Source organism: Leucopleurus acutus (assembly GCF_964270905.1).
Source record: "Leucopleurus acutus genome assembly, contig: HAP1_SCAFFOLD_176, whole genome shotgun sequence".
Classification (NCBI taxonomy): domain Eukaryota; kingdom Metazoa; phylum Chordata; class Mammalia; order Artiodactyla; family Delphinidae; genus Leucopleurus; species Leucopleurus acutus.
The window spans coordinates 55,044-70,587 of NW_028139142.1; the positions used below are offsets into that span (position 1 = coordinate 55,044).

Sequence of the window (15,544 nt, forward strand, 5' to 3'; positions counted from 1 at the left end):
CTTTTTAAGTCTGTACAAATATCATTGAAAATATATGCATACATATACACCTGTGTTACTTTACTTAGTGCTTTACAAGAGCCCCTCAAGGAAAGGGTAGTAGCAACTCTCAGTATCCTTCCTTTATGATGAGCTTAATTTATTCAAAGTTACATCATAATTTATTTGTGACTGTGAAACTAGACTTAGTTATTGAATAGACCCTCCCTAGAAACGTATGACGTTAATAAAACCAACAAAAATTTGTTCAGTTTCCAATGATAGACACACTACAGACTCAATTATGGGCCATCCAGTTTAATGAAGGGAAGAAGTGATTTAACAAATATAGAGCAAACAGAATATGAAGTTTTATCCTCCATTAATATTAGTAACGGATAGTGTGGGCTCCAGTGCCTTCAAGATAGCTTGAGACCATCATCTCTGTGTCATGGGCAGGGGGATGTTCAGCCAGGATGTCTTTCACCGTCACTGAGAAAAATTTCCATAATATACAATGATACCTACTGAAACTGATATGGGGCATTCGGGTAATAAGGAATCCATTAGCATATTTTTCCGGAAGCCTTGACTACAAAATGAAGACAGTAGATTTGGACACTTTCAGCCATGAAGAAGTTGTTTGGATATTCATCTTTATGCCGAATGAAGTAAGCTTATTTCATCTCTGCAGCTTCCCATATACCATTTTCCCACCTCTGTTTTATGTTTGGAAAGAATTTTAGAAATTGAAAGTCAAGTTAAAAAGTGAGTGACAACTTAAATGATATATGGAATATTTTGCTGACTTACAAGAGCATGCAGAATTAAATATGACCCAGTTCAAATGTTTATTTTAATGTGTATGTTGAGGTGGAGTTTTCAAGGGGCCAGAAAATGAGAATTCAGCTTCCAGTGTGTGTTACCAGTTCTGTTCATTGCACAGAATCATCTTCATAAAACATACTGTGTTCTATGTACCTGGCATATATCTCAATTAGTTTGAAGAATTTCTCAGATACCTCTTAATATGTAATGCTCCAATTCCAATCTTGCCATGTCCTGTACCAGTGACACAGCACACAGGAGTTTTATTTCTCTTTATTTCTCTGGGCTGTTCAGAACCCAATGAAAGAACAATGGAATGGGATCAAAGAGATCAGGGTTTTTGTCCCAGATTTATCATAAAATAATTGTGTCCTCTTGGGAAAATTATAGTCATTCTAGGTCCCTTTTCTTTACTTTGACAGAGTTGCACTAGATGACCCCAAATAATATAGCACTCTTTCAGTAGTAGCTTAGATGTTATTGGTATTCTGAAACAAATGAAGACAATGACACATGGAGCTGTGCAACATCTCTGTAACTCTGTTGTCTTAGAGTTGCCTCCATTTTACAGATGATGACTGTGCATAGAAGTAGATGTTTGGAACCAGCGGTTCCAAAGTAAGTGGAGGTAAACCACAAATTTCCTTCCTTCCTGAAGCTCACTTAGCCAAAACATAGGCTTCTGAATATTAAGCTGTAAAGCATAGTATCAGTACATTTTAAAAGAAGCTATTCTTCTAGGATTTCCAATTAATAGCAGGAGGTTTTGAAATTCTTAAAAGATCATCTAGTTTTGTGAGATTTACAGCTCTATTTTCCTGTCAAGCAAGTTGTATTAGTGCCAGACAGTCATCTGAGCTTCTGGATGCTTCTCTGAACCTCTTGAAGTTTTCTTCTTGCTATCTGAAATGCATGCCAGATAAGCCTTTTTCTAGAGCGTATGTACAGACTTGTCTATTTTTATATAGGAAAGCGATGCAGTGAGTCAAGTCGGGGGTTAAGCCCTCATTCTCAGAGTGGTATTGAGCTCCTGGTGAAATATAATCATCATTTCCTCAGAATCGAAAAGCAGTTATCTCAGGTGTATAATCCCATTAACTATTTATACATTTACGTATGATACATGTATTTATTGTACCTACGAGGTGTGTTCTCTTTGGGAAGTACAAAGCTCTTAGACACATAGGTTGTTCGTTTTTTTGTTTTCCCACAAATACTGTGACCCTTTGAGCAGGAAGGTCTATATTTTACTAACATCTAGAACCAGCAGTTAACACGGTGTCTAAGATGTAGTCAATAAATATGAAATAGATAAACGAACACATTTTTATGTAAGGGCCAGGACATGGACAAATAGAAATTTTTCATTTTCAGTCACAAAGCAACAACAGACATAAAAATGATACAGACAACAAGTGCTACGGTCATTCAAAGAAGGCATAGAATAGATACAACAAGGATCTCCTCTATGGCACAGGGAACTATACTCAATATTTTGTAATAACATCTGTATGGGGCATCTGCTCCACACCAGGCCCTATGACAGGTGCTTACATACTTTCCCTCTCCCCCATCCTATGGGGAAAGTACCTCTGCTATAGATTTAACATTTGCCTCCCACATTAATAACTTTTTTAAACCTTATTCACATTGCATCAAAGGGATGCTTTGATGTACTGCTGAGGTCTTCTCAGCAAAGCTCATGGGAATTTGGTATATGAGGATCCACAATAGCGATCCATTTCATCGGTGTCAATCTTTCTGGACAGTTTGGGTGGAAAGGACAATTCCTGAAGGTGCGATACCTTCACCACATGTACTAGCATTGGGTCTTGTTTGTGTGTGTGTCACCGACTTCAGACTTGCTGTAGCAATAATAGCTACGATACTGTAGAGCTGAGAGGCTATTTAAGTGTTTATAGATATATACATAAGATAAAAGCACCTAACATTTTTCTACCTATTGCTTACTTTCCACAGCGGTGTACACACCACACTTTAGGAAACAGTGATGTTGTCCAATTTGTCTTCTCATTTGAAGATGAGAAATGAAGATCTGGAGACCTTTCATTGCTCAAGGTCATTCGAGTGTTTAAGGGCAGGATGCTGGGGTTCCTGACTTCCAGGGAACCTAACTTTTCTCTGAAATTATACTGCCCCTTAATCTCTTAGCCGTACATAAAACAAATACTGGTGACCTCGTGACATGCCAGCCCTTGGGTGAAATGGAGATCTGTGACTGGCTCTCAAACTTTTAAGAAATGGGAGTCTAGAAAAAAAAAACCCAAAACAGTCATGCAAAGACTCACTGGGCTGGAAGGGGAGCCCGTGGTCGTCTAGCTCAGTGCTGGGCTGAACCCTGGATCGTCCAAGGAGGGTCTTGGAGGCCTCTCTGCAGGCCAAGTAGTCAAGGCATAAGGGGGAATCAGGCAGGTTTGCTTCTGTTTCTTCATGTTATTTTCATGTAAGATAGCACTGAAAACTTCAAAAGTAACACTGGAAATGTGCTGTGCTTGTCCATTTTCATCTTATAGGTAATGGCATGAAGGCTCAAAGGGGGATCATGTTTTTCTAGTTAATAACAGACAACATTCCTCATCCAGCATTCCTATAGCTTAAAAAAGCAATAGAGGCAAGTGGGTCCATGAACGTGGGTTCTGTGGTCACGCAGATTTGAACTTGCATCCCAGCAGGGCTTGAATGGAGTTTTCCTCTCCAAATTAGGCAAATTGCTTCTCCAAGGCTCATGGAGTGGTCAGTGTTGTTATAGGGGAGTGAGGTAAAAGCATTTTCCTCACCATAGCCTGCCCCAGACATGTTATCTGAAAGGAAGGAAGGAAAAATGGGAGGGATATATGGAGAAAGAGGGAGGAAACTAAGGTGGCAGAGAACATTCCTAAAAGTCCTCCATGTTACTTCTGCTGTGCTTCCACACGCTCCTTGGGACCTCGCTTGCCAACAGAAATGTTGATTAAGCACTCTGGTTCTTATGTACTTTCTGCATTGGGAACACTTATAGTTAGGTTTCAGGGCTCTGAACTCCCCAAACTAGGGAACTTGTCATTAAAAGGTCCTTTTAAAAATCACAAGTGCCCCAAAGTTTAATGGCATTAGATTTTGGAAATGATTTCTTGAATATGACACCGAAGGCACAGGCAACAAAAGGAAAATAGAGAAATTGGACTTCATGAAAATTTTTAAAACTCTGTGCATCAAGACCCTATCAACAGAGGAAAAGGGCAATCACAGAATGAGAGGAGATGTTTGGAAATCATATATCTGATAAGGGATTAATATCTAGAGTGTACAGAGAACCCCTAAAACTCAACCACAAAGCAAACAACCTGGCTAAAGAATGGGCAAAGGACTTGATTAGACATTTCTGCTAAGAAGATGCATAAATGGCCCATAAACACATCAAAAGATGCTCAGCATCACTGATCATTAGGAAAATGCAAGTCAAGACTACAGTGAGACACCACCTTACACACATTAGTGTGGCTACTATGAAAACAAAAAATAACAAGGGTTGATGAGGATGTAGGAAATTGGAACCCTGTGCACTACTGGTGAGGATGTAAAATGGTACAGCCATTGTGCAAAATATCATGATGGTTCCTCAAAATTAAAAGTAGGATTACCATATGGTCCAGTTCCACTTCTGGGTATATACCCAACATAACTGAAAGCAGGTTTTCCAAGATACTTTGTATACCTATGTTCATAGCAGCATTGTTCACAATAACTAAACTGTGGAAGCAACCCAACTGCCCACTGACAGATGAATAGATAAGCAAAACGGGGTGTATACACAACAGAATATTATTCAGCCTTAAAGAGGAAGTTCTGACACAGGCTACAACATGGATGAATCTTGAGGACATGATGCTAACCTACCAGTCACAGAAAGACAAATGCTCTCGATTCCACTTGTATGAGGCACCTAGAGTGGTCAAGTTCATACAGACAGAAAGTCGAATGGTGGGTGCCAGGGGCTGGGGATAGCGGTTGCTGGAGGGCAGAGAGTTCCAGTTTTTCCAGAAGAAAAGAGTTCTGGAGATTGGCTGCCGCACAACGTGAATCTCCTGAACGTTTCTAAACTCTACACTCATAAGTGATACAATGATACAATTTTATGTGCATTTCACTACAATTAAAAACCAAACATGGACTTCCCTGGTGGCGCAGTGGTTAAGAATCCGCCTGCCAATGCAGGAGACACGGGCTCGAGCCCTGGTCCGGGAAGATCCCACATGCTGCGGAACAAGTAAGCCCATGCGCCACAACTACTGAACCTGCACTGTACAGCCTGCGAGCCACAGCTACTGAAGCCCGTGTGCCACAACTACTGAAGTGCATGCACCTAGAACCCATGCTCTGCAACAAGAGAAGCCACCACAGTGAGAAGCCCACACACCGCAACGAGGAGTAGCCCCCGCTCGCCGCAACTAGAGAAAGCCTGAGCACAGCAACGAAGACCCAACGCAGCCAAAAATAAATTAATTAATTAATTTAAAAATTAATTTAGAAAACTATTAAAAAAATAAAACACCAAACACAAGTGGCCCTCGGAGACACAGTAAATATTTTTGTCATTCACAGTTTAGAGCTGCCTCATTGTCAGGGTGCTAGTCTTCAGTCAACTAGCTGAGAACTGGTAGGGAGGGGATGGGAACTTCCATGAAAGAGCTTCTGAAGCTAAGTAGCCTGGTCCATTTCCTAATTTCTTCAACGAATATCTGAGTGCTTGCTGGAGCCAGTCACTGTACTTGGTCCTCGAGATAGACAGCTGTGAAAACATTATACAGGGAGCCTTGCAATCTGGGAGTGAGAGGTGGGGTAGGGAAGGACCCGCAAATGAAAGCATGGAAGTTTTTAGCATGTTACCAGATGATGCAGGTTACGGGAACAATAAAGCATCAAAGGGAAAGAGGGCTACCCTAATTAGAAGGGGACATGTGGACAGACCGGAGAGAGCAGCCCCTGTAGATATGGAGAGAAAGATCATTCTAGGCAGAGAGAATAGTAAGTGCAGGAGGCTATGGGGAGGGAGTTGCTAGGAACAGCCAGGGACAGCGTGCCAGTGTGTCTGGAAGGGCTTGAGGGAAGGGGAGGGACGGTGTGTGTGTGTGTGTGTGTGTGTGTGTGTGAGAGAGAGAGAGAGAGAGGGAGAGAGAGAGAGAGAGAGAGAGAGAGAGAGAGACACGGGGGTGGGGATGGGGAGGGGGAGAGAGGGAGAAGACTGCTTTTATTCTAATCCAGATGGGAGCCTCTGAAGGGTTTTGAGCTCCGAGCAACACGATCTGACTTGGGACTTACCAGGATCACCGTGACCACTGTACCTAGAACGGATTGAATGGGAGGGGGCAAAGCAGAAAAACGCATTTGAAAGGGGTGCACAGAAGGGGAGAGCAGAGCTGGTGGGACCTGAGGGGAGAGGTTTTCTGTCTCTTGCAGGGTGCCGGCTAGGGTTTAGTCTGGGAGTGGCCGCCCCGCTCCCCGTCTGCAGCACTCTGCCCTCCTCACCTCCTGTAAACGGAGGCTAAGTGCATCCTTGAGGCTCTCCCAGAGAGTTGATGGCCTGCCTGGGACAGTCCTGAGTCACAGCCCCTTGGCTATCACCAGCTCCAGGGATTCTCCTGTCCTGAGCATTAACCTCCCTCAGGGGGAGTCCTCATTCTCCAGGGAGGAAATGAATATCTCACTGCTGTGGGCTCTTAACTCCTGTAAAGCTGCAGGACAAATGACTTCACTGAACATGCTTCATGCAGGGAAGAATGGGTAATCTCAGAGAAGGGAATAAAACTTCTCAAAACTCCGAACCAGGGGATTGCAGAGAAGCTCGCTGTCTTCTCTCTTGGGTGTGTGTGTGTGAATCGGGGAAGGAGAGGGCAGGCACCGACTTGGGTCTCGGTTCGCCCCCGCGGACCACTCTTCCAGGGCAAGTTTTTCTTAGCGTCACTCGATTTCCTGAAGTGGGAGAATGAATACCCAGTGTAGAAAAGGGGGAAGAAAAGCGTGTTAGTTAGCATGAAATATGGTCATCTGATGACTTGTCCATTATGTATTTGAGGAAGCGAAGATTCCGAAGACCTTCACCTACTCAAGGAGAGGAAATTGCCTCTGTCTACACCAGGACCTCTTACTTTTGCCACTGGTGACATTTTGTGTCCAATAATTCTTTGCTGTGGGCTGTCCTGGGCATTGTGGGATACTCCTACAGTATCCCTGGCCTCTGCCCAGCAGACGTCAGCAGTCCTTCCCCAGATGTGACAGCAGAAATGGCTCCTGAACTTGTCAATTGTCCGGGGGGCGGGGAGCTGGGGGGAGGGGGGCAGAGTTGCTCTGGGTTGAGAGCCCCTGACCCAGGCTCAGCAGGCACATGGGTGAAGTCAGGACTGTGTATGTCATGTCCTCTCTGGATAACAATAATCGATGGAGTTAAAACTAATAGTGGCTTCTGCTTGGTCACTGGGACAGCAGAGCATTCACTGTTCTGCCTTGAGAGAACAATTTTCCTGTGTTTTAACTAATAAGGCCCTTGTGATGGCTGGATTCTGGGCACCCCAACTAATAAGCGTGCCTATAAGGCAAAGAAACCAAAACCAACGTCCTCCCTGATTGCCAGGGAAGGGGCATGTTTTCTTTCCCCTCCCTCTCCTGGATCCATGCAGTAATTAGCCAAAGTAAAATGAATATTAGCTCATGCTTAATTGCCTTTACAGTGTACTCGCCAGCACTGATGCAGTAGTGCTAAAGCAATGTTTTTTAATAAATGTTTTTAAATTTATTTTTATTTTTGGCTACATTAGGTCTTTGTTGCTGCGCGTGGGCTTTCTCTAGTTGTGGTGAGCAGGGGTTACTCTTCGTTGCGGTTCACGGGCTTCTCACTGGGTGACTTGTCTTGTTGCAGAGCACGGGCTTTAGGCGCGTGGGCTTCAGTACTTGTGGCATGCAAGCTCCGTAGTTGTGGACACGGGCTTAGTTGCTCCACAGCATGTGGGATCTTCCCGGACCAGGGCTCGAACCCGTGTTCCCTGCACTGGCAGGAAGATTCTTAAACACTGCACCACCAGAGAAGTCCCTAAAGCAATTTTTTTTAACTTTATGGCTTTAAATAATCCTTGGTTCTGAAATTCCTTGTACCCCTCAGCTACGTAACCACAGGCCCCTCTGCCCTAAATCCTTTTCTTATACTTTGTAGCTTTTTAAGCAACGCCCCTCTTTAGGAAGACATAATCCCTTATCTGTAGAAAACATGAAAGACCTGAACAAATCAAGATTTCTCCATGGAGAATTCAGCTAGTCCTGTGCTTAGCTCCGAACAAGGAAATCCATCTCTACACCAAGCACGCCATTACCCGGACTAATGCCTGACTTGAATAACAAGCAAATTATTGTGCTTTTAATTGTACCCTGCTCAGTCACAAAGCACGTGTGAGAGAGGAATGTGCCCAGCTTCTCCAGGAGAAACAGGTCAGGCCTCTAATCCTACTTTTCTGTCACCTTCCCCTCCCCCTTTCCAATCCTTTCTCTTCTCAGCAGAGCAGAGAGAAAAAAAAGAGACAGCTAAATTATGTTTAAAATGGAAGAGTGTCAAAGAAGAAAAACGGCGGTCAGTACTGACTTGGGAGAGGATGCATTATCTATCCACAGCCTCTGCAGTGTGGGCCATTTGAGGACAATCAGTGTTCTAACCGGCTTGCTGGAGGGCGATATCTGCGAGCCTAAACCAGGCTTTCTCAGCCTCAGCACGACTGCTGGGTGGGGTTGGATGCTTCTTTGCTGTGGACCTGTCCTGTGATGGAAGGACTTTTAGCCTCCCCTAAGCTGTGACCATCCAAAGTGTCCCAAGACACTTTCAAATGTCTCCTGGGTGCAAAATTGCCCCTGGTTGAGAACCACGGCCCCAAGCCCTTCCATATTGGGATGGACTTGCTCTCTCTCCCATTCTCTCCCCCCGCATACACAAAACCCAGGAAAATCATGGTTCCTGTGTTAAAACTGGGGAGATCAACGTGCTCTTCATGTAGGTAGAATGAGCAGAAAGGAAAAAGACACTGACTTGTGTGTAGTCAGGGGACAGAGTGGGAACCCCCTCAACGCCAAGACTGAAAAGAGTCTTAGGATGTGGGTGTGTTTCTGGCTCCCTCTGGGAAGTGGCAATGCCCCTGGTTGAACAAGCCAACTTTCGAACGCCTCTACCCTGTGCACTTTGGAATCGGGCTTGCTGTAGGCGAGATGAGGAGTGATGGCGAGGCTGCAGAGATGAAGGCGTCTGTGAAGGTGCTGACTGTCTCCTCCCACACTACTTGGGACAGGGGAGAACTACCCAGCTTCGGAGAGATACCCATTGCTCAGACAATGACGATCCTGTCTTGGACCTAAACATCGGGATGAAAGAGGGCTACTGACAAGACAGACGTTGTGCAAGCACGGGGTTGCACTTTCATTACAGACATTGAGGCAAACATTTCACTCCTGGTGATATAAGACCTCCCCTATTTTTAGGAACTTACAAGAAGCATTATTGCTTGTTCTTACCGGCCAGAAGGAAAGGCAGGAGAACGAGCACACTGCAGTGAGCGCCCATCTCCACTAGATGGCGGTGTACATCGTCCTCAGAAGCCAGGCGGGCAGCGCTCTGGGCAGCTCGTTGGCCTAAGCAAGACAAGGGCCACTCTTCTTTCGGGAGACAGGCGTCTCCTGTCATTGTCGGCACAAACAGCCCCAAACAATTGCACTGACCACACAGCTCTAAGCCACGTTCCAGGGCACTGCCGTCTGTTCAGGAGTGAATGCTGGGAAAATGAACCACGCTGCTAATTTGCTTGATTGGGGGGAAAATAAGATCTCAGTGACAGTGGGTGTAATTTATTTTTCCAACAAGAATAGGGGCAAAGCCATTTCATCCCCCCCACCCCAACTGCTACCATAAATGAAAGCAATCACCTAATTAGTCCTGAATTACTAACTGGCAGGGTAAAGATCTGCTGGAAGTCAAGCTGAAGTGGGGAGTCTGGAGAAAGGGATGTGATTTCTGCAGGGGAGGAGGGGAGGGGTAGGGTGGGGTGGGAGGGGCGGAAGGGGAGGGGAAGGCCTGAAGCCCATTGTGAGGCCCTGCGCCCCTGTGATCTGGGGGCCGTGCTGGCCCTGACCCTGGGAGAAAAAGAGGCTCAGTCATGTCTTCAGGCCGTTTATTTTGTGCAGGAGAATGACTTTATAAACCGAAGGAAAAAGAACCTGTTGGAGAAAACCTATCCGAGAGTTTCTCTGAAAATGCTACAGATGGAGATGAACTGGCTTGGGAAAGAGAGCACAGCCCTGTGGCGCCTGGCCACCCCGCTGCTGGTGGACCCCCCAGGACGGTTCTGTCACGGAAACGACAGGCAGATCTGAAACCAAGTTGGGCTTTACGTCATGAAGAAATCCCCCAAAGGAATGGAATAAAGGCCTCCTTTCACACTTTGGGTTTTGCATGTGTCCTGAGGAAGCGCCTCTTCCCCAGCTGAGACAGCGCGCTGTCCCCGCGACCCGGTGAGCGGCCCTCGTCCTGCGGGGAAAGCAAAACAGCAGCGGGGTGGGTGCGCGCCCAGAGCTGCCCCTGTCGCAATTGATTTGTTCAGGGGTGACTTCTTGCATTCTAGTTAGATGTGACTTTAATCGAAGTGCTTTCCTAAGGCGATTTATCACAGCTGTGAACCGTCAGTTTGCACAACTGCTGCTCTTTTAGGGAAACGCACAGGCTCGGGGGGCGGAGGGGCCGGCGCGGGCTCCCCTCTTTCCCACGGACCGGCCCGCGTGCCCCTCGCCCACCAGAAATATGTGCGCTGCGTCCTCAGAGGCCGCCGCTTCTGTGCTCGGGCTCCTCTGCCGTTTCTGGCTGCTGAACAGCCATCTCCTCTCTCCTGGGAGGGGCAGCTGGTTTCCTTTTGGGGCGCTCCCCTTCTCCCCGTCTCAGCTCCTGCAGCGGAGACGAGGCTGCCCCTCTATCCCTGCACGCTGTGGGCTGGGTGTGCAACCCGGCTCGGGCCACAGTCCCCCACCGTCCCCGCCGACCCCGCTCGGCGCCCACCACAGCCGGCAAAGCCCACACGGGGCGCCCAGTTAAAGCTGAACCACAGATGAAAACCACGACTTTTTAGGGTGTCTTCAACATTGCATGCAACATATTTCTACTAAAAAAAATACTGTTTATCTGAAGTTCAGCTTTAACGAGGCGGGCATCCTGTATTTTGTCTGGCAGCCTTCTTGGTTCTAAAGAAAATGTTTGTCCAGAGCAGGTCAAATTGGAATCAGCCTAGGACTTTTAACTGGAGCTTTGGGGAAAAAATACTTAAAAGGTATCTGTTGGGACTGCTAGGCTGGTAGGATTCATGCTTGCAACTGCTGGGAGCCAGCTTTGCTATCATGTGGGGAGAGCTGCTTGAACTAGAAGCCAACACCACAGAGAGCAGACCTGTTTCATTTGAACAGGTGGATCCAGCTGTTCTTGAAGCTGGCCCGGTGGGTGGTAGAGGTCAGGGTGCTGATGGCCAGGAGGGATAATAATTTCCTACCCCTCAAATCTGGGAAGTGAAAACAGCAGGGCTGAATGTGCCCACGGGGCATGGCTTCTGTTCAACTGGAAGAGTGGTGAATGGCTATTGGGTGACAAAAACAGTCGGTCTACTATATTCTTACTTTGTTTGCTAATTGTTTTGCTGCATGTAAACTCTTTGTTGCATTAGCTCTTGTTCATGACATCATGTCTGGAGACAGGGTCTGATAGACTTACATGTGGAATTGGAGATTTAAATTTCAAATCTGCCTCTGCCTGGTTGAGTGGCTTTAGGGTCCTCATAACCTCTACAAAGTTGAGTTTCTGGGTCTGAAACCTAAGGACAGAGGTTATCGTAATCCATTTGGGCTGCTATAACAAAATACCAGAGCCTGGGTAGCTTATGAACAACAGAAATTTATTTTTCATAGTTCTGGAGGTTGGAAGTCTAAGATCAGGGTGCGAGCAAATTCACAGTCCGGTGAGTATCCTCTTCCTGGGTCACAGTTGGCGTGTTTTCTCTGTAACCTCCCATGGCAGAAAGGTCGAGGGACCTCTGCGGGGTCTCTTTTATGAGGGCACTAATTTTGTTCATGAGGGCTCTAACCTCATGACCTTATCACCTCCCAAATGCCACACCTCCTGATACCATCACTTTGGGGGTTAGGATTTCAACGTATGAATTTTGGGGGAGGCAAATGTTAAATCTATAGCAGAGGTACTTTCCCCATAGGATGGGGGAGAGGGAAAGTATGTAAGCACCTGTCATAGGGCCTGGTGTGGAGCAGATGCCCCATACAGATGTTATTACAAAATATTGAGTATAGTTCCCTGTGCCATAGAGGAGATCCTTGTTGTATCTATTCTATGCCTTCTTTGAATGACCGTAGCACTTGTTGTCTGTATCATTTTTATGTCTGTTGTTGCTTTGTGACTGAAAATGAAAAATTTCTATTTGTCCATGTCCTGGCCCTTACATAAAAATGTGTTCGTTTATCTATTTCATATTTATTGACTACATCTTAGACACCGTGTTAACTGCTGGTTCTAGATGTTAGTAAAATATAGACCTTCCTGCTCAAAGGGTCACAGTATTTGTGGGAAAACAAAAAAACGAACAACCTATGTGTCTAAGAGCTTTGTACTTCCCAAAGAGAACACACCTCGTAGGTACAATAAATACATGTATCATACGTAAATGTATAAATAGTTAATGGGATTATACACCTGAGATAACTGCTTTTCGATTCTGAGGAAATGATGATTATATTTCACCAGGAGCTCAATACCACTCTGAGAATGAGGGCTTAACCCCCGACTTGACTCACTGCATCGCTTTCCTATATAAAAATAGACAAGTCTGTACATACGCTCTAGAAAAAGGCTTATCTGGCATGCATTTCAGATAGCAAGAAGAAAACTTCAAGAGGTTCAGAGAAGCATCCAGAAGCTCAGATGACTGTCTGGCACTAATACAACTTGCTTGACAGGAAAATAGAGCTGTAAATCTCACAAAACTAGATGATCTTTTAAGAATTTCAAAACCTCCTGCTATTAATTGGAAATCCTAGAAGAATAGCTTCTTTTAAAATGTACTGATACTATGCTTTACAGCTTAATATTCAGAAGCCTATGTTTTGGCTAAGTGAGCTTCAGGAAGGAAGGAAATTTGTGGTTTACCTCCACTTACTTTGGAACCGCTGGTTCCAAACATCTACTTCTATGCACAGTCATCATCTGTAAAATGGAGGCAACTCTAAGACAACAGAGTTACAGAGATGTTGCACAGCTCCATGTGTCATTGTCTTCATTTGTTTCAGAATACCAATAACATCTAAGCTACTACTGAAAGAGTGCTATATTATTTGGGGTCATCTAGTGCAACTCTGTCAAAGTAAAGAAAAGGGACCTAGAATGACTATAATTTTCCCAAGAGGACACAATTATTTTATGATAAATCTGGGACAAAAACCCTGATCTCTTTGATCCCATTCCATTGTTCTTTCATTGGGTTCTGAACAGCCCAGAGAAATAAAGAGAAATAAAACTCCTGTGTGCTGTGTCACTGGTACAGGACATGGCAAGATTGGAATTGGAGCATTACATATTAAGAGGTATCTGAGAAATTCTTCAAACTAATTGAGATATATGCCAGGTACATAGAACACAGTATGTTTTATGAAGATGATTCTGTGCAATGAACAGAACTGGTAACACACACTGGAAGCTGAATTCTCATTTTCTGGCCCCTTGAAAACTCCACCTCAACATACACATTAAAATAAACATTTGAACTGGGTCATATTTAATTCTGCATGCTCTTGTAAGTCAGCAAAATATTCCATATATCATTTAAGTTGTCACTCACTTTTTAACTTGACTTTCAATTTCTAAAATTCTTTCCAAACATAAAACAGAGGTGGGAAAATGGTATATGGGAAGCTGCAGAGATGAAATAAGCTTACTTCATTCGGCATAAAGATGAATATCCAAACAACTTCTTCATGGCTGAAAGTGTCCAAATCTACTGTCTTCATTTTGTAGTCAAGGCTTCCGGAAAAATATGCTAATGGATTCCTTATTACCCGAATGCCCCATATCAGTTTCAGTAGGTATCATTGTATATTATGGAAATTTTTCTCAGTGACGGTGAAAGACATCCTGGCTGAACATCCCCCTGCCCATGACACAGAGATGATGGTCTCAAGCTATCTTGAAGGCACTGGAGCCCACACTATCCGTTACTAATATTAATGGAGGATAAAACTTCATATTCTGTTTGCTCTATATTTGTTAAATCACTTCTTCCCTTCATTAAACTGGATGGCCCATAATTGAGTCTGTAGTGTGTCTATCATTGGAAACTGAACAAATTTTTGTTGGTTTTATTAACGTCATACGTTTCTAGGGAGGGTCTATTCAATAACTAAGTCTAGTTTCACAGTCACAAATAAATTATGATGTAACTTTGAATAAATTAAGCTCATCATAAAGGAAGGATACTGAGAGTTGCTACTACCCTTTCCTTGAGGGGCTCTTGTAAAGCACTAAGTAAAGTAACACAGGTGTATATGTATGCATATATTTTCAATGATATTTGTACAGACTTAAAAAGAACTCTACAGAATGCATTATAAAAACCTTAATGCTGTGTGTCCCTAGTTCCCAGCTCTCTCATTAAAACTACTTAAATGAACACAATCTTATCTGTTAGGATACTACTTCTTGCAGTACCCTGTCCCAACCATTTGCCATCCTCTTCCCATTAGTCCTCAAGTCAGAAGCCCCGAAGATCTGTTCATTAATTTATGAACACATTTCTTCATCCAGCCAAGAAAATTGATTGATCCCTTACCAAATTTCAGGCACCCTTCTTCAGTATGATTTATAGGCATGTTCAGGAAACACAGCAGTGATTAACACAGATGAATATAGTCTCTCTTGAGCTGAGGGGGGAGACAAAAGTAAATAAGCAAATATAAAAACATAAGTATAGTGCTTCCCTGGTGGCGCAGTGGTTGAAAGTCCCCCTGCTGATGCAGGGGATACGGGTTCGTGCCCCGGTCCGGGAAGATGCCACATGCCGCGGAGCGGCTGGGCCCGTGAGTCATGGCCGCTGAGCCTGCGCATCCGGAGCCTGTGCTCCGCGTCGGGAGAGGCCACAACAGTGAGGCCCGCGTACCGCCAAAAAAAAAAAAAAAGCTATGAAAACAAAACCTATGGATGGAGACCTACATGAAAGATGGAAGAGTATAATAATGGCCAGAGTACATTACTGTGGCAGAAGCAGCAGCCCTTAAGGAGGACAACTTTATAAATTACAAATTGGATTTAAATAGACAGGGAATTGAAAGTGGAGACATTATTTTCTGCAGAAGATGATGGACAGGGGAGAGCAAAGAAAATAAAACTGAGATTGTTAACAAAATACAATGCTAAGCATATAAGTTAGGACTGAGTCCTTAACTTTCATTTTTATTAATGACTGGGTGAGTATAGATTACTGACTACACAGAACCAAGCCTGGGAACACATTTTATATTTATGATCTTTGTGCCTAAAACTAGATTCTCCTGCAATTTAATATGACACTAGGACAATGACTGGCCAAGTTTTAGATTAATCACTCTTACACAAAGATTTTTCATTCATATAATCTCAAACAAATACTGCGTCACCAATTAAGTTCCAGATCCT

At 44.4% G+C, this 15,544-nt stretch overlaps 1 protein-coding gene across 1 annotated transcript in view; it reads left to right on the plus strand.

The window, feature by feature from the left end:
* Window positions 1-9,409: 9,409 nt before the first annotated feature.
* LOC309978927 (metabotropic glutamate receptor 7-like) overlaps window positions 9,410-15,544 on the plus strand; it is a gene marked incomplete at its 5' end in the record, with an annotated part of 133,463 nt that continues 127,328 nt past the window's right edge. The window contains 2 exons of the mRNA XM_082865782.1: window positions 9,410-9,462; window positions 10,769-10,890. Coding sequence (XP_082721908.1) covers window positions 9,410-9,462; window positions 10,769-10,890 — 175 coding nt within the window. The remainder of the gene's footprint in view (window positions 9,463-10,768; window positions 10,891-15,544) is intronic.